At 54.7% G+C, this 27,453-nt stretch overlaps 2 protein-coding genes and 1 non-coding gene across 6 annotated transcripts; all 3 read left to right on the top strand.

The window, feature by feature from the left end:
• The first annotated feature begins 218 nt into the window (after positions 1–218).
• On the top strand, positions 219–13,928 carry LOC147413103 (maestro heat-like repeat-containing protein family member 7). Of its 4 annotated transcripts, XM_086480673.1 has the most exons (14): positions 219–246; positions 725–867; positions 2,003–2,069; positions 4,487–4,602; positions 5,091–5,226; positions 6,214–6,302; positions 9,699–9,781; positions 10,059–10,156; positions 10,747–10,923; positions 11,212–11,373; positions 12,496–12,597; positions 12,996–13,098; positions 13,365–13,424; positions 13,714–13,928. In XM_086480673.1, the coding sequence occupies exons 7-14, from the start codon at positions 9,700–9,702 to the stop codon at positions 13,848–13,850; spliced, it is 921 nt and encodes a 306-aa protein (XP_086336799.1). In that variant the 5' UTR covers positions 219–246; positions 725–867; positions 2,003–2,069; positions 4,487–4,602; positions 5,091–5,226; positions 6,214–6,302; position 9,699; the 3' UTR covers positions 13,851–13,928. The 4 variants fall into 4 exon arrangements, with proteins under 4 accessions (XP_086336799.1, XP_086336798.1, XP_086336800.1 ...); XM_086480672.1 differs by lacking the exon at positions 219–246 and having other exon boundaries at positions 587–867; XM_086480674.1 differs by lacking the exons at positions 219–246; positions 4,487–4,602 and having other exon boundaries at positions 587–867.
• LOC147413104 (small nucleolar RNA SNORD45) lies at positions 3,386–3,470 on the top strand. The gene has a single exon (XR_015184114.1). It is a non-coding gene; the product is annotated as a small nucleolar RNA SNORD45 (small nucleolar RNA).
• Positions 13,929–15,583: 1,655 nt separating the features above from the next.
• On the top strand, positions 15,584–17,833 carry LOC147413102 (medium-chain specific acyl-CoA dehydrogenase, mitochondrial-like). The gene is made up of 4 exons (XM_086480634.1): positions 15,584–16,611; positions 16,686–16,781; positions 17,449–17,697; positions 17,753–17,833. Exons 1-4 carry the CDS (start codon positions 16,474–16,476, stop codon positions 17,831–17,833), a joined length of 564 nt encoding a protein of 187 aa, XP_086336760.1. The 5' UTR covers positions 15,584–16,473.
• The last annotated feature ends 9,620 nt before the right edge of the window (positions 17,834–27,453 follow it).

Here is a 27,453-nt window from a genome sequence, read left to right as displayed (position 1 = left end):
CCGCTTCCGCCCGGGGTCCTTCCTCCCTCCCTCCCTCCCTCCCTCCCTGCCTGCCTGCCTGCCTGCCTGCCTGCCTGCCGCGGGGCACCTTCAGCACTGCCGGCCCGTCCCGCCCGCGGCGCCGCCTCAGCCCACGATGCTCGGATCAGGCGAACGGCAGGGCCACCTATAGCGGGCTCGTTCCGCCAGCGACGTCTTGCCCCGCCCCGCGGCGTGGCGCCCTTTCCGGCGCGGGCGGCGGCGGCGGTGGGTGCTGCTGCTGCTGCCGCGTGGGGCGGAGAGGGCCCGGCCCGGGGGCTCGGGGGGCTCCGGGGGGCTCCGGCAGCGATCGCTCCTTTGCGGAGCTGCCGCGGACCCGGCGGGGAGGCTGAGCCCGCCCGGCCGGGCCTGGCGGCGTGGGTCCCGGGTCCGCGGGGCTGCGGGGAGGCCCCGGCGGGCCCTCGGCCTCCGCCGGTCGGGGCGGTCGGCAGCCGCTGGCGGTTCGGCTCGGCCGCGTCGCGGGGGGTTTCCGCGGTGCCTGGGGAGGGTTCGGCCGAGCCGGGAAGCCAGGGGGGGACGTGCCCCGCGGGGAGGGCGGGCGGGCGGAGCCAGGTCGGTGTCCGAGCGGGCACGTCCCGCTGCCGAATTGCCCGAGTTAGCCGGGGGAAAAATCCCGGGTTTAGAGAGATATGAATGTTAAAACTTGTGCCCCTCTGTGATCTTTCCCGTGGCTTTTTTTCCCCAGTTTCCTCTGTGATGTCTCTGTGTTGCTGATGCAAACGAAGGCGTTGAGGGTGTAGAGAGCTGGCAGGAAGAAGCTGGATTGCTCGCTGGAGGCTCACGGGGTAGTTTTTAGATCTTTAAGAGGTAGTGGCTGTGTTGACATGGGTAAGTCTATGACCTTGGGGTTCCTTGGGTGGCGCCTTTGCGTCTGTAGGTGAAGGTGTGTTTGTTTGCTGTGATGAAAGAGGAGGTTTTGTGAAGGGCGGAGTTGTGTCTTGTTCCTTTCTGCAAGGTTCTGAGCTTCGGGTCTTTTCTTGCCTGAAAAAGAAATGGTTCTGCTTGCGAAGAAGGCAGCCTTTGGGCACTTTTCACTGCCAGCAGCTGGATGTGCCAGTGACAGTAGCCCCCGAGTAACGTTCTGTGGTGGCAACCTCCTGGCAGCCAATTGCGGTCTTTACTGGGGTGGGCTGTGAAAGGCATCGCGCTGTGCGGTGTGAGAACACAGAGAACTCCCTGTGCTCGTCAGGTTCTCCCTCGGCACCGCAGCGGGGGACGCTGCGCGAGAGCCTGACGGGAAACCTGGTGCCCCGAGCGTGTGACTCGTGGGGAGTCACGCGGCCCGTGCGGCTCCTGTGGGACGGGGAGAGGTGGCCACGCGAGTCCTGTCCTGTTCCAGCGCGGCCGCGCTGCTCTGAGGAGCGCCAGCCCTCGCCTTCCCCGGGAGATTTGGGCTGGGGGCGCTCCCCAGCCCTGCTCTTGCCCCGCCATCGCCCGTGACGTGCCCACAGGAGCCGCTTGGCTCGTTTCCCGCGGTCTGTGATGGGTTTTGGCATGTATTACCTGAGCAGAACGCTGAGGATGGTCAGTTCAGCTCTGGAGCTGCTCTGAGACCCGGGATGCGAGCTCCTCGTCGCTCCTCTGCGTGCGAGGAGGCTGCGGCTGCGTTTGCGTGCGGCTCCCGCGGCAGGAGGCTGGCGGCGTCTGGGCGCGGCCCTGCCCTGAGCTTGCTGGGGCTGAGCAACGCCATGGGTGTGAGAGGTGTGGGCTGCCTGGCAGGTGTCGCCCCAAGGATTGGATTCCAGTCCCAGGAGGTGGGAAATGCCAAGAATTGCCTGTGTCCGCATGCCCCGCCGGGAGCTGGAGGCACCCTGGGTTGTGGTGGTTGTGGCTGTGCTGAACGCCCAGGGCTGGAGGTGCTGCATTGAGGCAGCGCAGGGAAGCAGAAGGAGGTGTATAGGAGATGTGTGTGTATATATGTATATATGTATGTACACATATCTATGTCTCTCTTTCTCTGCAGGTAGATGTGCGTGTGTGAGCTGCTTTCCCAGTGCAGCTCCCGATTGTGACAGCTTTGGCACTTGACGGTGAGTTTTATTAAATGTCAGACGGGTTATTTCTGAGTCGTGGTGGTCTGAGGGTTGGTTTGGACGCTGAGGTAAGAACTGAGGGTCTGAAGCGAATGGGTCCCTTCCCACGTGCGTGGTCTTCGCGGGAGTGTCCGCACGCGGGCGTGACGCAGGGCGTCTCGACGGGCGGTTCGTCCCTCCGGAGTCGTTCCTGGGAGGGAAAACATTCCCCGGGCTGCAGCCTTAGTCCGTGTTAACGAAGGCCTTGTCGTTGCTGTGTTTTGGCGCTGGGCTCTCCTGCGGAAGGGCTGCAATAACGCCCCGCTGGGGGCGCGGTCTGTCGGGGTGTTTGGGGACGAGCGGTGTTCCCTGGCGGTGGGCAGCACGGGGTCCCGTGGGCCGGCTGCTCCGGACGAAGGCGGCTGAAATTGTGGCGTTCATCGAATCCCGTCGGCACGAGGTGGGGCAGCAAGTGCCAGCCCAGGCCACGGTCCTCGTCTTCTGCCGCCCCTCGGCACATCCAGGGGACTGTCACGGGGGAGGGGTCGACACAAGCCCCTTCATTGAGTGAGCTTTGGTGACTGGAGACTCGGGAGGCGGGTGCTGTGGCAAAAACGGTTTTGGCACCTCGTTGACAAGGTGATACCGTGACTGGAGAACTGGAGGGTTCACGCCCTTAAAAACCATGGTCAGGTTGGGAATGTTGTACTTTTAATGTTCCTTGGGTGACGGTTTTGTCTGCGTTCTCGATAGCTTTTGTGGCAGTCTTGTCAAATTATTTCTTAGCTACAGGTTTTACTGGGATTGTGCAGATAATTACTCATTAAAATCTGTTTAAATAAGGATGCTTGGTGATGTGAACGATAGGACATAGAGTTTTTATATGCACGTGGTGTGTTTACGCTTGGGGCTGTCCAAAAGAACATTGTGGTGGTCGGTTCTTCTGTGGTGTTCCTCAAACCCACCTTTTTTTTCCTGTCTGACTTGAGAACGGTACCGGTCTGCTGAGCAGTTAACTTTCTTGGTGTGCGCTTTTCCCCTGAGGAAAAGGCCTTGGTCTGTGTCTTACTGGTTCACCACAGCCATCTCCCCTGTAGGTGAAGTTTCTCACCGTCTGTTGTGACTTTTGTTATCCTTCTGGTGCAAACGCGGTGGAAAACGATAACCAAAAGGCTCTGGTGCTTCCCGACAGCAGCTGGTGGCTTGTGTCACGTGTTTGTGTCCCGCCTGAAGGAAAACCCCACTGGTGTTAGAATAAGGCAGGGTCCTGCTTTAGGAAGAAGGCGTGTTGGGTTCGAAAGCCTTGGGCGGGCTGGAAGGAGGTCGCCTCCGTGGGTCCGTGATGAGCGCTGGCATGTATGACCTGACCTGGAGTTGATGACTGTCACCGCTTTAGCTCTAGAATTACTCTGAGACCCACGAGACTCCGGTTTCCTTGGGCTGCGCCCTTGGAGCTCTTCCAAAGCGTGGAGCCAAGGTCCTGTCCCAGCCCGGCCCGGCGTGAGGAGAAGCGGCCACCGTGGGAGTTTGCTTCCAGGCGGGCGTCGGGGAGGTCTGGTTCTTGGCTTGGCAGCGGCTGTCGCTGGCAGAGGCCGTCACGGGAACTGGCGGCAGCTCCGGCGCCCGAAGCTGGGCGGTGTGAGCCAATGTCTGGAGGACTCGGTGGGTGACCAGGGAAGGTATTAGTTGTTGCCTTTGATTTGATCAAAGCTCAATGGAGGTTATTTTTTTAAGTTGAAGAATCCGGGGAAAATAATGTCGTTTCTCTTATGGAATACTTTGTGAACTGCTCAGAGTATTTCAGCCGTTGTTTTGGTGCTTCATTTTGTCACTAACACTCTCACGCAGTCTTTAACTGCTCTCAGGTTGAGGCCTTACCTTAGGAAAGGATATGTGCTGTGTATCTTGCTGATCACTTGGACCTGTACCCTGTTAAATCAGGCTCTGAAATGTTTTTTGTCATGCAAATTATCCCTTTTGCCTGGATGTTAGTCCCAGGTAGAATAGTGTTTCACATCGCAGTGGAAAATGCTATAACCTGGCATAAACTCCACTGACAAATGGATAATCAACCAACAGATTCTTCCCCCCCCCCCCCGCCGCCCAGAAATCAGAAGTGATTGGTCTGAAGCTTTTTGTCTTTACTCATGGAAAAGGTGCTGTGGATTTTTAGCCCCTCCCGTAGAAGGTGATGGCTGTTTGAAAATCACATCCTTGCGTTTTTATTTGTGGAAGGGAAGAGACTAAAAAGAGACTGCATCCAGGAGCTTTCTTCTCTTTTCCCCTGAAGAAACTCTGCAGTGTGGTTTCTCTGCACCAGTAGTAGTTTGCAGGATCACCCACACCATTTGCAATGCCACATTTGAAAGAAAAATAACGTTTTGCTTCTCTTGTTTGCTGGTGTCCTGGTGTGTGATGCTGGTGGTGGGTGCTAGCGCCCCTGCAGGTGCTTGGCAGGGGGCGCTGGACTGATGGAGAGAAGCTCTGCTGCTGTGCTGTGCCTTGCCTGGCTGGGGAGGCTGGAGGACTTGCTGACAGACCAGGAGACATGGTAAATAATGCTGAACTAGATAAAGGGTAATGAACGGAAGCCTTAAACTGAAAAAGTGTTTTTTTCCCATCAAAGTGTACCTCACCACCCAGCTGTAAGCGTTTTGCAGAGCTGCAGTTTGATTAGAGGGAAAGAACAGGGTGGAGTTGCTTTGCGAGGCTCACTGGGGAGCACGGGATACTTCACATCGCACGTGCACTGCGACATCCCACGCTGAGGTCACGTGCCGCTCCTTGCGTAATTCTGGTTCCCAAAACACGTACCACACGGATCGTTTCTCACAAGACAACGTAGAAGATCTCTGTAAAAATACTATTGTAAAAAAATAAACTTGCAAGCTTCTCAAGACCACTGTTGGTTGATTAGTCTCCAACTCTTGGTGCTTTTGCCTGATCTAAACAAATCAGAAATGACTGTTAAGAACGCCTACACCCCCATGCCTGTTGTGCGCACCCACTGAATAAATCCTCTCGTTGTCATTTCTCTAGATGAAGGAGGAAGGAGATTTTGGGGTAACGTGATGAAGAGGCTTGTGGTATGGATTTTCCCTGTGGTTGAGAGCCCATTATGGCTTAGCTGGTCTGTTCTGTCCCATTTCAAGTGGAAATAAAGAAGGTTGTCCAGGTAAAGTAGCAAACTGAGATCATGTCTTTCAAGGGTGCTGGTCAGATCAAATTAAAAGTGTTATGAGACCTCAGTGATACTCCAGTAGAACGTAGGAGCTGGCAGGGACAGGAGCAGGGGTGCTGCTGGAGCAGGGAATTCCCAGCATAGCAAGGCCTGAGGAAGGGCCCTGGAGACTGCAGGGCCCACGGGCCAGTTCACCAGCCCTGGGCCCGAGTGCTCAGCCCCAGGGACAGCCCCACACCCAGGGTCAGAGCGGCTCCTGCTGCTGCCCCCAGGGTCGCCACCCCTCCCACCAGCCCTGAGCCAGCCTGCAGGGGCCTGAGCCAGGGTGAGGTGGAGGAGCCTGGAAAACAACTCGTGGACGAGGCGAGGGAAGAAGGTGCAGCGGGTGTGGCCCCTGGGGTTCACTGACCCCCTCAGTTTCGTGTCTGGATCAGTGCTGGCCTTGGGCACGGACTGACCCCAGCTGAGAGCGGGAATTCCCTTTACTAATCCTGCGTGCCCGGGGCTGTTCCTGCCCTCTCCTCCCTGGTGTGACCCGAGCACACGCCTGCCCTGCCTGCTCCTGCCCTGGTGCTTTGGGACCTCGGGGTGAAAGGGAGAGAGGGACTCGTGTAGTCAGGGGGTCTCTTGGGGTGCCCTGGGTTTGCTTTGCTGCTCACTTCTGTGCCGTTTCCTGGGCTATTCAGCGTGTGGGTGCCTAAAGAGGCAAATGAGGCCCTGAACTAATTTCCAGTTCAGGTTTTCCTCTGAGAATAAACCACGCTTCCGTTTTCTCATCGGTCACAGCCTGAAAGATCGACGCTGAAGCAGCACGTGCCTCTGGCGACAACAGGGTGTTTTCACAACAGATGGTTGTGTTCAGTTGGTCCTTGCTTGCTTTGGGCGTAGGAAAACAGTAGAGCAATGTTACCTTGTGGGCACCGTGTGTGTGGTTGTCTGGTTTTCTGCAGATTTATGACTGCTTTTTCTTGTTTCTTTTAGACAAGAAGATGTTGATATGTGCTGCCAAGGACAGAACAAAATGCGCAGAACTGATAAAGCCAGAGGGGCCAATCAAGGAGGGCGTGCAGGTTGGTGCTGGTTTTAAATGTTCTCAAGTGTGTTCTAGCTAAAAGCCTTGCCTTAAACGATTGAAACGAGCTGAGCCATTGGGTATTTTTCATCTTAACAATTCTGTATTGCTATGGACTTTACCAGCCGTAGTCATGGACTCTGGGCCTGTCCTGCAGTGAGCTCAGAACAGGAGTTGAGGAAAAAAATGTGTGATTTTCCACAATGCTGATGAGAGAAGGCAACAGCTGGCTGTGGGCAGGTGGGAACGCAGGGAAATGGGCCGTGTCGCTGAGAATGAGGAAGAGCGGCGTGGGGACAGCCGCGGTGTGACAGTTGTGGTGGCCTGGAGCAGCACGGCACGGGTTTTTCAGGCAGCAAGGCCGGCTGGCAGGGTGGGTGAACGGCTCCTCCCGAGCGTGGAGATGGGCATGGGAGAAGCCAGGGCTGTTGTGTAGTGGGGGGACAGTGGGTAGAAGCTGCTCTCGGGGCCTGTAATTCATAGAATCATCATAGAATGGTTTGGGTTGGAAAGGCCCTTAAAGATCATCCAGTTCCAACCCCCCTGCCATGGCAGGGACACCTCCCACTAGACCAGGTTGCCCAAGGCTTCATCCAACCTGGGCTTTAACACCGCCAGGGATGGAGCATCCACAGCTTCCTCAGGCACCCTGGTCCAGTGTCTCACCACCCTCAGAGTGAAGAACTTCTTCCTTGTATCTAGTCTAATCCTGCCCTCTCCCAGCTTTCAACTATCGCCCCTTGTCCTGTCACTGCAGGCCCTTGTAAATAGCCCCTCCCCAGCCTTCTTGTAGGCCCCCTTCAGGTTCTGGGAGGCTGCTGTAAGGTCTCCCCAGAGCCTTCTCTTTTCCAGGCTGAAGAAGCCCAACTCTCTGAGCCTGTCCTCATAGGAAAAGTGTTCCAACCCTCTGACCATCTTGAGAGCCCTCCTCTGGAGTCGCTCCGGCGGCTGCATGTCTGTGTTATGTTGGGGGCTCCAGAGCTGGAGGCGGTATTCCAGCTGGGGTCTCACAAGGGCAGAGCAGAGGGGCAGAATCCCCTCCCTCCACCTGCTGGCCACAGTGCTCTGGATGCAGGCCAGGAAACGGTTGGCTTGTTGGGTTGGCTCTTGTTCATCTTACCACCCACCAGCCCGCCCAAGTCCTTCTCCCCAGGGCTGCTCTCCATCCGCTCCTTGCCCAGCCTGTGTCTGTGCTTCGAGTTGCCCCGACCCAGGTGCAGGACCTTGCACTTGGCCTTGCTGAACTCCATGAGGTTGGCCTGGGCCCACCCCTCCAGCCTGTCAGGGTCCCTCTGGATGGCCTCGCTTGCCTCCAGCATGTTGACCTCACCACACAGCTTGGAGTCGTCGGCAAATCTGCTGGGGGTGCACTCGATGCCACCGTACGTGTTGCCGACAAAGCTGTTCCCTAGCACCGGTCCCAGCACCAATCCCTGAGGAACACGGCTTGTCACTGCTCTCCCCTCGGACACCAAGCTGTTGATCTGCGGAGCTCCTGCTGCTGACTGATGCGGTTCAGACTGGACCCCCTTTGCTTTCTAATCTCCCTCTCAGAGAAGGAATCCAGCCTTAGCCCCTGATGCGAAGAAGAGTTGGGACCCCCGGTTCTGCCCCAGAGCCGGTTTCTCTCAGCTCGAGCTGGCTTCCTCCGGGGAGGGACACCCTTCTGCTGTTTCCCTGTGCCTTTTAAGGCCTCACAGTGGATTTCATGGGGTGCTCATGGGCCCGTCCACACAGCAGGCACCGACTTTTTGTCCAGTTAGCTGTTTAATAACGCAGCCCATTCCCATCTGCTCTGGGCACAGGGGCAGCCTGAGCCAGTCTGCACCAACAGGACGGGCCCAGACCTTGCCTTTGCAATGTCAGTGTGGTCTGAAGCGGTTTTGGAAGTGGGGGTGTGAAACATGGCACTAGTCACGTGACCTGTTTCATCTAATGAACAGATTTAGCAGTCCCTTGGACATTTTTAGTGGCCACAAGATAAGCAAAAGCACCAGTCAGTGGGGCCGCCCTGTTCGGCCTCAAAATGAATGTGTGGGTCGTCGAAGAATCGGAGGTCCCGCAGAACAAAGCCCTTGGTTGGCGAGGTTTGATCCCTCCTCTGCCCTCTCTGGGGTGCCCGTTGGCTGGCTGTGGGGGGCGCTCCAGGCCCGCCTGACTACAGCAGCCAGTCAAACACAGGCGGTCCGGTCAGGACAACAGGTTTCTTGCCCTGCTGCAGGCTGCACGAGCAGGTACAGGGCTGCTGGACTGGGACCCCCAGGCGTCCTCGGCTCATTTTCAGCTGCACCTTCAGGTCCCTCTTCCCCCCTTTTCTCCTGACCCTCTCCTTACTGGTCTTCTGTCTAGCAGGTGTTATGGTCCCACCAGTTTGACCCCAGGCCAGTTTTCTCCTTTCATGGCCTGCCATCTCCCACAGCTTCTCACTTTATAAAGCGGTTGGCCAGGGGTGATGAAGGCAGAAGCGAAGGAGAGCTTCTGTCAGCCATGAGACCGTAGCTGCCATCCAACAATGTCTGTCCTCTCCACTGCCCACCTTAGAAACCTCGAGAAATCTCTGAAGGCACAAGAAAGGAGCAGCTTCGAAGCTGTCCAGAGCAGTTGGGTGTGGTTTGGGTCCCAGTGAGACCCGTGTGCTTAGAGAAGGCTTTTCTGGATGAGTCATCCAGTTCTCTGTCTCTTAGGCTGTAGGTGAGGGCATTGATTCAAGACATTAAGGCAGTGTAAAAAGAAAGAGAGGACTTCTTTTGGGTTTCGTCTTCTGACAGGGCCTGGTGAGCGATAGGCCCAGTAAGAGTCCCATCGACAGCTGTATCCCCGAGCAGGGACTGGAGTAGAGGAGCAGGCGTGAACACCTTTTGATTCCTGGTGCTGAGCGAGACTTTCAGAGTGGGGGAAGAGACGTAACCGCGAGATGCCACAAAGTGTAGAGATGTGCAGAGAGCACCACACGGAGGGGGAAGCGGGGGTGTCCCAGAGAGGTGCTGGGGCCATGCCAGGGCGCGTGAGCGCAAGGCTCTGGGACAAGCAGGTGGGTACAGGAAGGTCCTGAGGGGACATAAGGGCGGACGGGGGCTTGGGGGCACCCTGCGAGGACCCATGGGCCAACGGCGAGCTGGCTCCTGCCCCCACCCCCGCAGTGGGTGCCCTGCCCCTCCCAGCCCGGGTGGCGTGTCACAGTGGGGCCCTGACCCCCGCCCAGTGTCTTAGTAACCAGTGTGACTGTGGCCTGCAGTGTCTGACGGGACAGCAAGGGGACAGTCAGGAGTGTGGAGCTGGCGAGGAGACCCCAGCACAGCCCACCTCTGTCCCTGCCACCCCTGGCAGCCCCGTGGTGCCAAGGCGTTTCCCTAAGCTGCGCGCCCCCGCACAAACACTTTCCTCCGTTTGACAGGATGGTGGAGAGACCCCCCAGCTACCCCAGCAGCTCTCTGCCAGAGCCCTACGAGATACCCAGGGTCCAGGTGCTGCAGACTGGTGAGTGAGGGGCCTCCAGGGCTGGGCAGGTTTGGGGCCAGCCAGTGTGACCAGCTCGACGCCAGGATTCCCTTTCCTGGTCAGGCTGGCAGCAGGGATCCCATGGGCGGGGAGCACGGTGGTGCTTGAATGTCAGGGCTGCTTGGGGCTGGGAGCCAGCCCCAGCACAGCCTCTCTCTTCAGCTGTGCGGAGTTCAAAGGTCTTTTTGCCCTTTGGGAAGCTCGTTGGCAAAGGGGCTGTGTCCGACTGACTCTTCTGGGTTTCCCCTCTGTGTAGGCAAGACGCTGTCAGAGGAGAACGTGGAGTTCCAGCGTGAATGGGATTCTGAGAGCACCTGGGAGCTTTCTTTGCTCGACATCCTCGACACGCTCATGGTAATGAGCCCACCCCTCACTGGGAGTCTTGTCTGTGGTATGGGCAGGGCAAAGGGACCCAGAATCGCTGACCCTGGGGCGAGGGTTCCTGCTGTCCCCGATCAGGGCCTATCCAAGGGCAGCCCTCCAGTGTCCCAGCAGCTTTCCGAGATACCTGGGCTGGTGAGCGGGCTGTAGTCAAGTGGAGCCGTGTTGGCAGCTGGGGCCTGGGGCAGGGAGTAGTGCGGTGGCTTGGCCTTGCCTGGGCGTCACAATGCGGAGTGATGGCTCCGATCACCCTCCCCGCTCTGGAGGGGGCTGGCGGGTGCCTGGGGAGCCCTCCAGGCCCAGGGGGTTCCCAACCCATCTGCCCCTTGGGGGCGGTCAGAACAGGGAGCGGCTGAGCAGGGGACGCTGCTCTCCTGCGCTCCCTTCCCTTCCTCGTGCTCTCCCCACAGCCCCGCCAGCGGCCACTGCCTGCCAGGAGGCTGCTGCAGTGACTCCTGTGCCACCTGCTGGGGAGCCGGACGGGAGGCCGGTGCTCAGCGCCCAGCACATTTCCAGGTGGCCTTTCAGCGCCTCGCCGTAAGGAAACGCTGTGTTTCGTACAGGCAAAAGAAGTGCTGGTCCTGCTGCCGGACATCATGGAGACCCTGCAGGATGGCAACGCTGATGTCAAGATGAATGCCCTGCTCTTCTTGTGGAGTGTGATGGGTCACCTGAGGAGGGAGGAGGCCAGCCTCGTTGGTGTGCAGCTGGCAGAGAAGCTCCTGCCCCTCTTTGATGATGTAAGGCTGCCGGGGGAGCCTCAGCCCTACAGATGGGCGCCCTGCAGAGGCCGCTGCCCCTCAGCCCAGCCCTGTGGGCAGTGCTCGGGCAGGGCTCCCCTCCTTACTCCTCCTGCTGGGCCTTTCAGGGCTCTGGGGCCGCTCAGCTGCAGCTGCAGATCTGGCCCACAGCTCCTGCGCTCGGGATCCGACCCCAGAGCCTCCCCCTGTACATCAGCCGTGCCAACACGCCTGCTCAGCGTGGGCAGGGAGCGGCTCTTGAAGTCCCTCTGTTCTCCTCCCTACCAGGGGTCCAGCCAGGTGCGGGAGCTCGCCATCAGGCTCTTCGAAGATGTGATCAAGGCTGTGGTGGGGAGAAGCAAGAAGAAGATGAAGAAGATGGTGCAGAGGGTCCTGGTCCTGCTCCCGCTGCTCCTCCATATGAGTGACCAGGTGGAGAGCGTGGCCAAGGTGAGCGGCGGCCGGTGGTGTGGGCAGGGCATGCTGACACCACCGGGGTGGCCTGGGCACGAGGGCCAAGGGCTGCTGGACGTCAGAGTCTGGAAATGTGCGTCACCTCAGGGTCCCACCGCTCCCCTCCTTCTCTGCACTGGTCCCCCCACTTCCTTCCTCCTACCCCCCTGCTGCAGAGGTGGATGGGGAGGTGGGGTCCCCTCTCAGCCGCACTCTCCCTGTTAAGCCCCTCCTCCAGCCCAGCCCAGAGGAAGGGTCCCTGCTGACCCCGCAAGAGCAGGACTGGAGAACCCGGCACCGGCACTTCCCAGAGCTGCCCTGCCGGCTCCAGTGGGGCTCAGCAGCAGCCCGTGGCCACCAGACACACGAGTCCCTACAGGCTTCCGCGCTGTCCCTGCAGGAGTCGGAGGCCAGGGCGTTGAGCCCCAATCCCCATCCCCCAGGGCTGTGCCCAAGAGAGCACCAGGTGTTGGGGCCAGGGCATGTCCCAGCTCCCGGGGAGCAGGACGGCCCCAGGAGCGAGGCCCTGCTCACCCAGGTGCCCCTCCGTGGGGCCAGTGAACTTGGTCTGCACAGAGGGCTGCAGCACTTCCAAGGGGTGGAGAGCCAGCTTGTTGCCCAGCCTGGGGCAGGGGGAGTGGTGGGAAGGGAGATGGAGCCTGGGGGAGACTGGCCCTGCATCGCGGGATCAGAGCTCTGCCCATGCGGAGCCTGGGCTGAAGGAGCTGGGGCAGCCCCGGCTGGGGAGCCAAGCGTCCTGCTGGGGGACGCCCATGGGCCGTGCTGCTGGCTCCGTCCTGCCCCGGTGCCTCTGGCACTCCAGGCCTTGCTGCCTACAGCCCTGGGCCCACCCCTCCTTTGCCCTTCGCTCTGCCCCCACCCCTGGCAGCAGCTCAGCAGCTCTTGAGGGTCTCTGTTCTGCTGGCCGCAGTATGAGGTCCCTGAGCTGGTGGCTGCCCCGTGTCCCTGCCCTGGGCGCTGAAGCCAGTTCAGACTGGGGCCCCCATGCCCCTTCCCCTAAGGGACTGGGAGTGGCTGGGAGCCTGGCCAAGAGGAGGAGGATGCCAGGTCTCCTTCCCTGGGCTGTGGTGCCATCTCCCATCCTCTGCTTCTCTGCAGGCCTCTGGATGCACCCTCCTCACCTGTGTGGAGTTCCTGGGGTGGAGGCTGCCCAGCTACATGTCTGAGCCATATCGGACACAGCTGATCGAAGAGTCCTTGGTGAGGATGACCCCAAACCCCAGGGCTGGGCTGGCCGAGGGCTGCCCCACACACCCATGGGGTGGGCTGTGCAGCTGTGCCTCACCTGCCCTGCTCCAGCCCGCAGCCCAGAGCCGTGTTCTCCCCTGCCTTCAAGCATGGAGCCCCCACGGGCTCTTCTCCAGGCCCCTCACCCCTCCCTGTCCCCAGGGTGCTGAAGGAGACCCAGCTGGCAGTGGGACAGAGGAGTCTTGGCACCCCAGCCCCCTCTGCCTGCGTCTGTCTCTTGAACCTCAGTCCCACAGGGCTCTGTCTGGGGACGGGAATTGCCAGGGGGGAAGGGGGTGCTGGGAGGAGGGACTGGTCCGGCCGAGTCGGGGAGGAGTCTGCTGAGCCCCGTGCCCTTGTGCTCTCTCCAGTTAGCGCACAACAAGAGCAAGGTGGAAGAATACGTGCAGCAGAGCCTGACGTACCTGGAAGCTGCTCAGGCCACCTTGCGAGAGGCGGCCGTCAGGTTCATCGGTGAGCCACAGCCCCGGGACCCTCCTGTGGCAGCCCGGCCCCAATCGCTGCCACCGCGCTGGCAGCAAGGGGCAGCCCTGTGGCTGCCAGAGCCCCAGCTGCCCCGAGGAGGGCCCACCACACGGGTGGGCTTGCTGGGAGCCTGGCTCAGGGCCGCTGCCTCGGGTACTGTCCTTCCCTGGGAGGAGGGTGTGCGGCAGGGCCAGGGGCCGTGCTGCTGGGAGCGTGCTGGGGAGCGGGAGGTCTGACGTGAGCTCTGTGCCTAGGGCTTGCTGCACGGCACCGGAGGAGGCTGAGCAGGGAGACGCTGTTGGACGTCTGCAATGGTGAGTAGGGGCAGCGCTGGGTGTGCCGGGGCTGGTGGGGCAGGAGGCAGAGCCTGGGCAGGGTGCTGCTGTGCCTGGTCCTGCTCCAGGACAGCGCTCCAGGGGCAGAGGAAGTTGCCAGGGGCACACGGGCCATGCCTGAGCAGCAGCTGCCAGCTGGTCTGTTGGTCTCAGCTGCTCCTCCTGGCCAGGGGAGGAGAAGGGTGGGGCTGGCACGGTCTGGAGGGGACTCCTGGGCGTCTCTGCAGGCAGCGGGGGTTCATGGCGGCTCTGCTTCCTTCTCTTGCAGCCCTGCAGCCCTTGGGGAGAGACGCCAGCCTCTCAGTCAGGTCCCTGGCAAGTGAGACTGTCTTTGTCCTGACACCTCTAAAGAAGCAGAAAGCATCAGGATGGAGCCTGCCGTTGCTCTTCTGCTGCTTCAGCTGAGCCTTGGAGAGGTGAAATTATACCTCTGGCCGTGTTTGAATCAATCTGGTTTTTAATAAAGTTGGAGCAACAAGCCCAGTCCCGTGGGGTCCTTCCCAGAGGGAGCACCCCGAGTGCGCTGAGCAGACAGCGTCACTCCTGGCCTCCGCTGCTGCCTGCGGAAGAGCACCCCCAGGCCCAGGGTGTCCTTGCGACAAAGCCCCAGCTGCCCCGTGGGACCACAGAGGGGAGGAGAGAAGCTTTGCCCAGCCTGTCCCTCTGGAGACGCCTCAGGGCAGGAAAAGGCACCAAGCTGGGCCGTTGTCATTTGTCCTGGTGACAAAATCCTCTCCTGCCCTGGGGAGCTGTGCTGGTGTTGGCTGGGACAGAGTTAATTGTCTCCACTAGAGGCTGGTGGGGCTGTGTTTTGGCTTTGTGCTGGAAAGCGTGTGGATAATACAGGGATCTTTAGTTACAGCTGAGCAGAGCTGTGATGGGTCTGTGGGGCAAGGTTTTGGTAGTGAAGGGGCTACAGGGGTGGCTTCTGTGAGAAGCTGCTGGAAGCTTCCCCTGTGTCTGGTACAGCCAGTGCCAGCAGCTCCAAGACGGACCTGCCGCTGGCCAAGGCCGAGCCCGTCAGCGATGGTGGCAGCGCCTCGGGGAGAGCGTGTTTAAGATGAGGACAAAGTTACTGGTCAGCAGCAATTGCAGCTGGAGAGAGGAGTGAGAACAGGGGAGAGGAACAGCCCTGCAGGCGCCCAGGGCAGTGGGGAAGAGGGGGAGGAGGTGCTGCAGGTGCTGGAGCAGAGATTCCCCCGGAGCCCGTGGTGAGGACCATGGTGAGGCAGGCTGTCCCCCTGCAGCCCGTGGAGGTCCACGGTGGAGCAGATAGCCCCCTGCAGCCTGTGGAGGACCCCACAGCGGAGCAGGTGGATGCCCAAAGGGGGCTGTGACCCTGTGGGGAGCTCGCAGTGGAACAGGCTCCTGGCAGGACCTGTGGAGAGAGGAGCCCACGCTGGAGCGGGTTTGCTGGCAGGACTTGTGACCCCCCATGCTGGAGCAGCCTGTTCCTGAAGGACTGCACCCCATAGAGGAGACCCACGCTGGAGCAGGTCGTGCAGAACTGCAGCCCATGGGAAGGACTCATGTTGGAGAAGTTCGTGGAGGACTGTCTGCCGTGGAGTGACCCCAGGCTGGAGCAGGGGAAGCGTGTGAGGAGCCCTGCCCCTGAGGAGGAAGGAGGGGCAGAGCCAATGTGTGGTGAACTGACCCCAACCCCCATTCCCCCTCCCCCTGTGCCGCTCGGGAGGAGGAGGGAGAGAAATCGGGAATAAAGTTGAGCCTGGCAAGAAGGGAGGGGTGGGGGGGGAAGGTGGTTTTAAGATCTGGTTGTATTTCTCATTATTCTACTCTGATTTGATTGGTAATAATTAAACTAATTTTCACCAAGTCGAGTCGGTTTTGCCCGTGACAGTAACTGGTGAATTATCTTTCCCTGTCCTCATCTCAACCCACGAGCCTTTTGTTATATTTTCCCTCCCCTGCCCAGCTGGGGAGGGGAGTGACACGAGCGGCTTTGGTGGGCTCCTGTTATCCAGCCAGGGTCAACCCAGCACAGTTGTGTGCGTGTGATCCCAGTTAGCGTGCTCAGAGTAAAATTCATGCTGCTCACCAAAAAAAACAAACTATTTCTCAGTAAAATGGGATTGACATACTTCTCTGTATCACAGGCCTGTTGTGATGATATGAGGACTACTGAGAGGTGAGGTCTGCAGAAACCACACAAGTAAGAGATCAGCAACACACGAACAGAAAGTGGGCTGCTCAGGAACTAAAACTCCCACACCATAGAAACACGACCTACGGAGCAGAACCCTATATAAAGCGGTGCACAGAACACAGGCTTGAGCTGATATTCAAAAGTCCCAAAGCCACCCCATCCCGTGTGCTTGAGACTTGATTTAAAATAGGAAGAATATGCAAAAATCTTCATGAAATATTCAAATAACATAAACGCCTGGAGTCACATCAGTACAAAGCCTGTGCAAGATTACAAGCAGCATTTTTCTAATCTGATGTGTGTGCCAAATAATAACTTAAGAAGGGTAGCCCCCTGCTGAAGTCTTTCTGCTGCTTTAAGTACAAAATCGATTCTCACAGCTGTCAGTAACAAACCAAGCAATCAAGAAACAAACACCCCAAGGCAGTAACGGTGCTACAAATATTTGGCACACCTTACTTAGACCTGTTACGCCAAATAAAGCACTATCCAAAATCCAGCTTTCAGAGAAGGGCTTTACATTTCGGCAAGTCGGTTAAAATTTTCATAGCAAAGAAGGCTGGTCGCAGAGAAATCAAAGGAGCTATGTCTCTTGAAGGCGTTATTTTAACAAAGCCTGAAATAGCTCTGCTTTAATCCACTGAAAGAATAATATTCAAAAAAGGGTATTTCACAGCGCTGCAGACGATTGGCAAGACCGATGCTGTTGCTTTTAGCCTACAGCCAGAACGAGGAGCGTCCAGGAGGGCATTCCACACCACTCTCCAGCCCGTACGCGTGACGACGGCCTCTCCGATGCAGAAAGCTCTTATTTGTGCCAAAAAATGAATTTTAAAAGCCTCTGTAAACTTCCCGTTTTGGGAAATGAATATGGGTCAGCGCTGCTCCGATACAAGAGGTATTGTCTTTGAAGATGTAAGAGTTCTGAAAGAAAGTGTCTTAATTGTGGAGGGAGCTGGCTTTAGAATTGCAGTGGGAGCTTTTGATAAGGCCAGACCACCCGTAAGTGTCGGAAATGTTACTTTAAGGATATAATAGGAATTTCTGATTTTCATTCTGTGCTCTGTTGAATTCAGGCGGCAGCTGGTGCTGTTGGGTTGGCAAAACGAGCACTTGATGAAGCTACTAAATATGCTTTGGAGAGAAAAACCTTTGGGAAACCAATTGTTGAAGTAAGTTAAATACATAAAAATAAATACATCCAAAAGCTGTCTTTTCCTACCAGATGTACCACTAGTGGATTTTCGAGGTTGTTCCTTGATATTTAGGACGTGTGATTTATTCCATCTCTGCCGTTGCTTGGGTTTTCAAGTATACAGGTCAGCACTGCCCAAGCAAATCTAGCTGTGCAGCAAATCCTGGGATTCTTCTAAAACTTGTTGATGATAATAGCAAAACCACAAAGAAAACTCCACCCAAACCCTGAAACTTATGTACCATCAGGACATACTTAAGTTCTTCGACTAATGAACAGGGATTTTGAGGGAAGGGAACAACCTCTGTGAGGTACATGAAACCAGACTTTTAATATTATTATTATTGATATTAATAGAAAACAATCGCACTGCTTACCAGGTTTTAAGAAATAAGAATAAAGACAGATCTCACGAAAACTAAAGCACAACTTCGTGATTCAATATTGAAGCCCTATGACTAAGTGGATTTTAGAATTAAAACATGGAAGTCTAATTCAACACAGAGTTGAGAGCCCGATCCAAATTCTGTAGCACTCCTCAGGCACAATTTCCTGAGTGTGTTGAATCTGCAAATCAAGAACTTCTTGGACGCCACAGAATTTTAAGCAGGCAATGTTGACTTAGTTTATGTCATCGTTCGTAGCACCAGGCAGCGTCTTTCACGCTTGCTGAAACGGCAGCGAAGGTGGAACTGGGTGGGATGGCTTCCCAGAGAGCTGCGTGGGAAGTCGATGCTGGGCGCAGCAATACCTGCTGCGCTTCCCTTGCAAAGGCATTCGCGGGTCATGTTGCAAACCAAGTGGCCGCAGGTGCAGCGCAGATTTTTGGAGGAAATGGCTTTAACACCGAGTATCCTGTAGAAAAACTAATGAGAGATCCTAAAATCTACCAGGTAAGGAAAAAACAAAGTGATCTTTATAGAAATGCGTGTGTTTTATCTAAAATAGACTAATGGCTACTTATTTGAAGTCATGATGTACGCATATGAAAGAAGTTTGAAGGATGAGAGCGATAATCCTGCCATTTAAAGAAAGGGCACTCAAATCAGGCAAATTCTTGCCTACAAAACTCCTTGCATTAAGATCGACAACTTAACCTACACGAGAGAAATAAATTTAGCGGTGTGAGGTTTTTTTTCCTGATGTGGTAACTCTTTCAAATTCTTGGACTCTCCATTTTGAAGCTTTTGAACTCTTAGAAAAAAGCACCATAGAATACAGTGATGAAAATGCTCGATTTGGTATTCTGTAAGTAGCGATGGTTATAAGCGCTGTCCTCGCCTTGCTATGCTCTAAACCTTCTGTCTGAAACTTTGGTACCATCACCTGGGCAGATTACTACAGGTGGGACCTCACCAGCACGGAGCACCACGGATTAGTTACCTCATGTATGTTGCATTAACAGAAGCGCAGCGCAACCGGCCAGGATTAGCTGCTTGGGTTTTTCTTCAAAGAGGAAAAACCAGGCTCATTCGCGTGTTTAGCCCACAGCCACTCATAATCCCCCGAGATTTTTCTGCAGTATTATTACCAGGAAAGTGTTCCACGTTGTAACCCTTCTCTTTGCGTATACGATGCTACGGTTCTTTAACCAGCAAGAGTAATTTCATTATGTTCAGCAAAACCAGTCATCTTTATCTTTCCGCCTCTTTCTGACATTAATAATGACTACATAAAACATATCGAAATAGATGACATCAAGAAATGCATGCGGACCATGATCCGTAATCGTTGTAACAGCTTCTTAAGAATCCAGGCAGTTCAAATTTCTCTTACAGCTGACTCTAAAATCAAAACTATTCTCTGTAGCTGAGGATTTTTCTCTGTCTACAGACAGAAAACTACTGGTTTGGAATGGAAAGGCTCTTACTCCTAATTGCAGTCTTGCGAGTGAGGAAAGCAATGAGTAATTGAACTTTGTTATGGTTGGGCTGGCTTTCCTGTCAGGTTCCACGCTTTTCTAGAGAAAGACGGTGGGAGGGTTGCAAGGTTGTTTGACAAATAAACAGTTATTTAGACTTTCCGTTACACTGATCCATTACCAATGCATGGCTAGGTAGACTTTCTTTTTTTTTTTTTTTCCCCCAATTGTTCAAATTTATCAGATTTAGTATTAGTTCTTTGGTGTTTTTTCTGCTCCCCTTCATCCCCAAACGAATACAGGAAGGGCTTTTGTCTTTGCAGTTATTTCATCCATGCCTCTTGATTACGCTTTCCTATATTACTGCCCAATTCCCAAAAACTGCTTTTGGGCATTTGTTTCAAGTACAGAAACTTTGTTGTCCTCCTGTGCTTTTCTTCCCTATCGTTCTCCTGGGTGGCTGACGGTGATGAAGAACTTAACAGAAGAAAACTGAAAGCTCTGTGGTGTTTGAATTCTGAGATTACTCCAGTGGCCCTAATGTTTTTAAGTTCTGACAGTATTGTTACTAGGAAATAGTGTTGAGAAGATGTAAAAAGTAATGTTTGTGTTCTGCAGTGTTGCAAGTGTGATGAGTCCATTTTTACGTGTTACATGTGTGTGTAAAACGTGCAGTTTGTGGAAGGCTCTAGCATTTGGAGAAGGTTCAGGGAAAAAGACACTTTAAATGCGTCTTGGGATGTTGTCAAATACCGAGTTTTTAGGCTAAAAATACCTTGTGTTGATCTGTGTGTATATTTTATAAGCAAGTAAATCAGCGTTGATCTATTAAATACGCTCTTACTTAAATAATGACAGAGTAACTGTGATTGAAGTTGATTGTATAACAATTCATCGCTTCTGGTTCTAGTTACCTTAAATGCTGCACAGCTAAAAGCTCTGGCACCGCCTCTGTGGGCAATGAGCTCAGTGCCACAGGGGCCAGTTGCTTCTGCTCCGGTGATTCCGCTGGTTTAGGCAGGCTGTTTTGTGAGAGGCTTCTGTGAGAGCTGTGTAGCAGAATTGAAGAGCCTTCCTGGCAGGTTGTCTGTGGGTGGTTTTAGTATAATCTGCCGTGTGTTCTAAAGGTTTTAACAGCCCCCTCGATATCTGATGGGATAGCTGAAAGAGAATAGTTGGGCTCAAGTGACAAATGAATCCTGGAATGTTACCGGCCCTGTGTTTTCCTCTCGCTGAGGATAAATATCACTGCCCCCTCCGAAGGGTTTGTTCAGCCTTGCCAAAACCTGGTGCTCAGGTTCTTCCCAGCTGATGCAGAACTCCCAGGAATGAATCACTTCCCAGCCAAAAGTGTCCTTTTCGCAGTAGGGACCGACACCGACAAAAATATATGTAAGAAGGCAGCCTTTATTAAGTTACAAAAGGCCAAGGTGGCCGAGATGGCGCAGCAGAAAAAGCTTACCCTTTTGTAACCTTTCTTATCTGTCCACCAGTTCACGCACTAATGCTGCTAAAATGATTCGCTCAATAGCTCTGTCCATTCACCTCTATTCACGTACTGGTTGGCTGGAGCTCCTACTGTACTTCCTACTTCATCTACTATTCTCTTGACAAATTTCTGCTCTGTGGTATTCATTTGTTCAGTCTCTCCTTGCTCAGTCTCTTATCACCTCCTCAAACCTGTTTACAACATTCTTCATCCACTTCTTTCATCTTCTCACGGGTATGCTGGGACGCTGTCGAGGCCAATTTCATCTTCCTCAGTCAGGCTATCCCCGACACGTCCTGGATATTTCTGTGACAGTGTTTGTTTTTTCTCACTGTGATTTCCTTCCAGCAGGCATAGGCCTGGGGCCTGAGGGACAAATATTGGTGTGATAAAAGTCCTTTGAAATGCCGGTCGGACCTCCCCAGTTTCAGTTTTCAGAAAACCCAACAAACCAAATCCTAGGCATTTCTGTTTGCTTTTGCATTTTAATAACTGCAGTGCATCAGTGTTCCTCAAAACTGTAGCAACTTTCCAAATGCTGCGGATCTTCTACAGTTTCAGGCTTCTAAATCATCCGTATGTTGTTCTGTCATGTATCTGGGTGCCCTGGATAACTTTAGGATCTCATTTTCACAGACTTCAGCTGTATGCCAAATCCCTTCTTGTTTCTGGGTACATTAAAGAAATCCATGAGCTTGTTGCCCCTTTCCAGCTACTGCAAACACTTATTTCCGTTGTACTGTACTTGTTTTTCTCTACCAGCTAGATCACAGGAAAGCAAAAGAGACACGGCAAGAAGGTGCTTTGGCTTCCCCTAGACCTTTTTCTGTGGTTGTAGAACTACTTAAAAGGTGCAGTACCCAGCTACAGATGACTCTGCTGATTGGTGTTCTGTGAAGAAAGGAGCAACTGAAAGAGCTCCCTTTGTCCTGGCACTCCTGTTTCACAGCCAGGTGAATGGAGCCGGAATAAAATTCCCAAGGCTGACATGGGTGCTGTGTTCCTTTACCGCAGGAGAAGGGACGTCCCTGGGGCAGCACCAGGGAAAAGTAGAGAAACTTCCTTTTATTGTTTTTACTCTAGGATGGTTCATTTGCCTTTTTAGGCCTGAAAATTTTCCTCTGTGTTTAAGAGGATAAGAGCAAAGTGCCTTTGGCCACCATCTCTTTAAATGCCAGTAGTGCGGAGCTCTTCTTGTCATGGCAAACGTTTTCATGGAAGACTCCTAGACCTATTTCTATTGTTATTGCTGTATATTTGAGACATATTCTGCAAGTTTAGCTGCACACAGTTGAAAATGTTTGTCCTGTGCTTCTGAAGAACATCTTGCAAAAGCAGAATGAACTCATCTGTCCAGCTTCTCAGCATGTGAGACCTTGGTTCCAAGTGAACTGCCCTGGATAATGCTCACCCGATGTTTTGCAAAATTCTGTTCTAATTCCTTGGCCTGAGGTCTGTCAGGAAGACTTGCCGATCTGGAATTTGGAGACTGCTGAAAGACAGAGTTGAAGTGGCTCCTGTCTGCCCAGTTATGCTTTTTCTTCATAGTGAATCTGTGTACGCAGCTTACACGTCTGTGTAGAAAATGAGATTCCGAATGTTTCTGTTTATCCAAGGAATAAGCTGATGGATCTACATTTTTTTTCACCTGGTTACCATTTGTATCTAGAACAGAGCGAAAGTCTGGACTAGGTTTGTTTTAAGGAAGCTGTACTTTAGGGAGCAGTGAGCACTGCAGGGATGCATTTTATGTAATCATCCTTTGGAATAATACAGCTGGACCAAATTCACTCTTTAAAATAGCCAGTAAAGCTGGTGTTGATGCATGGAGAAGCAAAATGTGCTTTTGCAGATGGAGTTCCTACTAACTAGGTCAGCCACTGCAATCAGCTGTCAAGGCAAGATCACGATGTTGGAGTAGCTGTGGCTGCATCAGGGTTTTTTTTTTGTAGAAAAATCATCTCTAACCCTCTGCCAGGGAAGAAACTGGCACCGGAGATTGGACCTTAAAAAAATGGGCTCTCTGTGAGCAGTTCTGGGTCAGAAAGAAACAGGTGGAGTCTCGTGTTTCTGTTCTCTCTAGGTGACGTATCTGATAGCGACCAACGGGACACCAGAGCTGCAGAACCGCGAGCAACTGTCCGCTGAGTTTCGGGCCTTTTGGAGCTGCTGCCTGGAGGTGGACCTGGGCAGGCGAGGGTCTGCCAAGGACCTTCTGCAGGTAAAACGCAAAGCAGCTGCAGATGAAAGAGCTGCGCTGTGTCATGGTTTTGTCATCAGCTGAACTCGAAGGCGTCAGATGGAGCCCCCTCATACAGCCTGGTCTGTACTTGCAGGCCGATAACGGGCTTTGGTACCGAATGGAAGAGGCCTCAACAGCCCTTCCTGATACCAAACCGGTGCTCAGTCCACGCGCTTACGTACTGTTTTGTATCAGGTGATAACAACTACCGGTCGCTGGGCAGGGCGGGACCTGCACCTCTGAGCACACTGACGTATCTGGTGCCCACGTGGAGGGGACAGCAGAAGTGACCCTGGACTGCTCTTCCGGACCCGCCTGGGTATAGCCCGCGGGCATCTGGAGAACCAGCGTGCCTGTGAGGTCAGACATACTGCATTTGGCTCCCAAGGAAAGGCACAAAAGATTTCAGCCATTAACTTTGAAGTGCACTGCAGTTAGACAGGTCGCTGTCCTCGGAGGCTCACCATCTGCTCCAGCCTTTCAGGCTCTTTCACCAGTGGGTTCCTGAAGCCACACTTGAGAAGACAGGCCTTGTTTTCCTTCATTTCTTAACCCAGAAAGCAAACAGGGTATATAACTCTCCCTCTCATCTCAAAGACAGAGAAAGGTGTTTTGAAATATATTCATGCAAGAGTTCTATCCTAGAGGCACGACAGGTGAGGTACTAGAGACACGACACCTGCCAAAACAGGTCCATCCACCCTTCTCCGCTTCGGCTTCTTCCCCACGCACGGAGAACGAGGAAACACAAGAGTGTGCAGACTCGGTAACTCAATGGCACCGGGTGTACGCTGGGGGGGCCTGGGGGGGCATGTGGCCTGACAGGTCTCTGAGGTGACAGAGCCTCGCTCTGCTGTGCTGTGCCACGCCAGCTGTGGGCAACACTCCGGCAGCGGTGGCAGCAGCAGCAGCCGGTAGCAGCATGGTGCAAGTGTGTGGGGCCCGGGTCCTTACCCGCCTCCTCCTCCTGGTGGTCCTGCAAGCCCGCAGGCTGCTCCAAGACGAGCACAGGGAGCAGGTAGGCAGGCAGAGGGCCAGCACCCAGCCCCGAGGAGTGCGGTGTGGCATCCAATGCGCCTCAGTGGGGCGGCGTGGGGCCAAGGCTAAGACTGGGTCTGGGAGAGCAGCTGGGCCGGGCCGGGCAAGCCAGGCAGGCACCGCGGTGCCGGCAGAGGGGCAGACACCCTGCGGGGAGCTGTAGAGGGGCCGTGGCTGCTTTGGGGGGATTTTCTGGTGGGAGCGGCCGTGCAGGGTAAGAAACCCAGCACTAAAGTCCCTGTGGGGACACTCGGCCTCATGCCACACTGCCCTGCCCCAGGGCAGCCTGCCCCCACTGTGTGCCAGGGCAGGTGAGCGCATGGCACCGTGGGAGCCAGACAACAGCCCACGGCAACATTTCTCCCTGGGCTCGCTGCAGCCGTGCCCAGGGCCGTGGCTCTGCCACTCCCTGGCTGGATCCCGGCTGTCAGCCTCGGGGCCACCCCAGAGGGGCACGCTCAGGAGAGGTCTGCTCGGGAAAACAGGAGCATTTCTGCTCTAGTCCTGCAGTCCTGCTCCCCTCGGATGAACCGCAGGTCCCCAGCCTGCAGGAACACACAGGGGTAGCGCTGCTGCCGCCTGTCACAGTCTGTTGTCGCTTTTTCCTCCAGTTCCCAGGGGTGGGCTTCCTCTGTGTGTGTGTGTGTAAACTTCTCTGAGCTCTGCTTGATTGCAGGTGATGGCCTTGGCCTGGCTTATCGAACTTCTCAGCTGGAGCCCAATTATGAGCCTTGGGAGTTCCAGGGAGCTGACAGCTCTACGCTACTGCAGGCAGCCGGTAACTATCTGCAAGAGGCACCTGAGCAGAAGGCGAGAGGAGCGCTCTGGAGCAGTGCTGTGTCTGAGCTGCGTTCACTGGCATTCAGACCTGAAGCAGCACATTGAAAAGTTTCACAGGAGCTGCTCTGTGTTGTGGTCATTCACGGACACGGTTGCAGGTGAGGTCTGTCCAGCTTCCCGGCTGGGTTCCAGGGCTGAGCTGCAGAGAGGTCGCGCGGGTGCGTCATGGCCTTGTCCTTAAACCTTCGGGAGCTGCCAGCTCAAAGCCCAAAGTCAGCCAGGAGCCTCTGCGGGGGTGAGAACGCAGCCCCACGCGCCTGTGCCGTGTCATGACATGGCCCCTTTCTATGTTCTGCTGTTCAGTTATGGCCACGTGGGTCAGAACACGTGACGGTAACTTCTCATGGGTGTTTGGTTGCAGATGCGGCCACCGGGAGGGCTTTTCGAACTCCTCGGCTGGATCCCAGGCTGATTCCTAGCTGGCATCCCAGGGGTGAGTAGTCCAGCTTTGCTGACTTTACAGAGTAAGAATGCATTTTCAGTATTTTATTCGTGCGACATTTACCTTCATACTTTCTGTTAATGTTGTCAGAGGGAAGTAGAAAGCTAGAATAGGGAGCTATTCCCCAAAACCCACCGAAGTTCCAAAGAAAATCCCAAGAGCCTTGGAGAAAGCAGCACCCAGTCAGTGTATTTCCCTCTGGTAACCATCTGACTTTGGAAGCTGAGGTTCAGATCCATGCGTGGACGTGCTGTAGCCTGCACAGCAGGAAGGGATCAGTCAGAGCCTCGCTGCAGCGATGCTCAATTTCATGCCTTGTGTGGGCTGGTGAGCCACAGAGATGGCCCAGCACAGCGTCTGCTACCAGTTGTGGTTCCAGCTGAGTCCCAGGGGCAGCTGCTGCGCCAGTTGCACTGGTCAGAGGTGCTTTGTGCAGATGCTGGTATCCAGATGTCAGGAACCAGATGGTTTGGCCACCACGATGATGTCATTGATGTATTGCAGGTGTTCTGGAGCTTCACCTGTTCCAGTGTAGTCTGAATCTGTCCATGGGAAATGGTGGGACTGTGTTTCCACCCCTGGGGCAGTCGATTCCAGGGGTACTGGACACCCCTCCGAGTGAAAGCAGACGGTGCCCTGCACTCTTCTGCCAAAGGGATTGAGAAAAACGCACGAGTGATACCAGTTGTGGCGTACCCCTTGGCTGCCTTTGACTACAGTTGGGATTGAAGTTCTAGCGTGGCTGGCACGGCAGCACTCAGGGGTGGCGTGACTTCATTCAGGCCACGATAGTCTACTGTTAGTCTCCACTCTCCATTAGATTTTCGCACTGGCCACGTGGGGCTGTTAAAGGGTGAGCGAGTTGTGCCGATCACCCCTTGACTCTCCAGTTGACGAATCAGCTCATGGGTGGGAATCGGAGAGTCTCGGTCGGTGCGATATTGCCGCCGATGTACCGAAGTGGTAGCGATTGGCACCCGTTATTCTTCAACCTTCAGCAACCACACCACAGAAGGGTCCTCCAAGAGACCCGGCAAGGTGGACAACTATTCAACTTCCTCCGTCTCCAAGGCAGCTATACCAAAGGCCCATGGGTACTCTCTTGGGTCCTTGAAATACCCCCTCCTGAGGTAGTCTGTGCCAAAGATGCACGGAGCCTCTGGGCCAGTCACAATGGGGTGTTTATGCCACTCATTCCCACTTAGACTCACGTCAGCTTCCAGTACAGTTAGCTGTTGGGATGCCCCTGTCACTCCAGAAAGACAAATGGGTTCTGCCCCTCTGTAACTCAATGGCATTAGGGTATAGTGTGAAAATTACTTAGAAGGTCCAGAGACCTTCTCTTCCCCTTGAGGGCACTGAGCAGTGCCGAGAAGGGCTCGGTAGGCATGGGCCAGGCCCCAGAATATTGCAGTGATTTGTGTCTCTCTGGAATTGCCAGGGTGACAGCATACCTTTTCCAAGTATTTTACTAGTTTTTCAGGATTCTGTATTTGTTCAGGTGTGAAATTCCAAAACACTGAGGGTAACCACTGTCCCAGGCACTTGCCCGTACTCTCCCACACACCCTGCCACTCATAATTATCCAGCCTCAGGGCAGATCTCTGGGTGGTGTTCTTAGCAAAAGTTTGTTTAACCGTGAACAATACCCTGGGACACATTCAGGAGATACAGCAAGAAGAACATGGTGGCTTGGGCATCCCAGAGATATTTGGAATTCTCAAAAGCTGCTCTAATGAGCCTGAATGTGGAAGGAGAGGTGGAAGAGTGGGAGAAAGTGTCCTCCTTTGTCCCTCCTGTGGACTGGGTGCGATGAGTAACAAATGCCGTGAGAAGGTGCCTGGGGGATGGGCATGACAGCAATGCCACATACAAATACCAGCTTAACCTCGTGACCAGTGATGCAATCAGATCATAAGTTGACATTAGACAGTGCAGCAAGATGCTAGTCCTGATCCCCCTCCCAGAGGTCCCAACTATCAGCGCAGGGAGCACACAGTGCATGTACGAGTTGACACAGCGCCGCCGCGTGAGCAGACAAACCAGCGTGAACAGCGGTGATTTAGCTGATGTAACAGATGGGTCTGACTGTGGTGGTTTGGTCCTGGCCAGATACCAGGTGCCCACCAGAGCCACTCTATCACTCCAACCCCCTGAGCTGGACAGGGGAGAGAAAAAATAACAACAGACACGTGGGTCAGATAAAGACAGTTTAATGAAGGAAAAGCTGTGCGTGGAAGCAAAAGCAAAACAACAGATCTTATTCTCTCCTTCCCATCAGCAGGCGATGTCCAGCCACTTTCTGGGAAGCAGGACTCCGGTATGCGTAGTGGTTACTCCGGACAACAAATGCGAAATGAATGTGCCCCCCTTCTTCCTGTTTTCCCCAGCTTATATTGCTAGAGGTGGAATGTAATGGGTCTGCGTGGCAAGGTTTTGGTAGTGGGGGGTGTTACAGAGGTGGCTTCTGTATGAAGTTGCTAGAAGTCTCCCCTATGTCAGATATAACCAATGCCAGCTGGCTTTAAGACGGACCCGCCGCTGGCCAAGGCCGAGCCCATCAGCGACAGCGTTTTTCGCCTCTGTGATAACGTATTTAAGAGAGTGAAAAAGTTGTCGGGCAGCAGGAATTGCAGCGAGTGAGAGGAGTGAGAATATGGGAGAGAAACATCCTGCAGACACCCAGGTCGGTGCAGAAGGAGGGGCAGGAGATGCTGCAGGCGCCGGAGCAGCGATT

The sequence above is a fragment of the Leptosomus discolor genome, unplaced genomic scaffold (assembly GCF_034619465.1).
Source record: "Leptosomus discolor isolate bLepDis1 unplaced genomic scaffold, bLepDis1.hap2 HAP2_SCAFFOLD_40, whole genome shotgun sequence".
NCBI lineage: Eukaryota > Metazoa > Chordata > Aves > Leptosomiformes > Leptosomidae > Leptosomus > Leptosomus discolor.
The sequence above is the reverse complement of the archived record's forward strand: the minus strand, read 5'-3'. Positions and strand labels throughout refer to the sequence as shown.

Coding starts and splice junctions, on each gene's coding strand:
- LOC147413102 (XM_086480634.1), top strand. CDS start 16,474: ATGAATATGGGTCAGCGCTGCTCCGATACAAGAGGTATTGTCTTTGAA. Junction 16,612..16,685: donor TTGATAAGGCCAGACCACCC/GTAAGTGTCGGA, acceptor TGTTGAATTCAG/GCGGCAGCTGGTGCTGTTGG. Junction 17,698..17,752: donor GAGATCCTAAAATCTACCAG/GTAAGGAAAAAA, acceptor TATCTAAAATAG/ACTAATGGCTACTTATTTGA.
- LOC147413103 (XM_086480673.1), top strand. CDS start 9,700: ATGGTGGAGAGACCCCCCAGCTACCCCAGCAGCTCTCTGCCAGAGCCC. Junction 9,782..10,058: donor GGTCCAGGTGCTGCAGACTG/GTGAGTGAGGGG, acceptor CCCTCTGTGTAG/GCAAGACGCTGTCAGAGGAG. Junction 12,598..12,995: donor AGCTGATCGAAGAGTCCTTG/GTGAGGATGACC, acceptor TGCTCTCTCCAG/TTAGCGCACAACAAGAGCAA.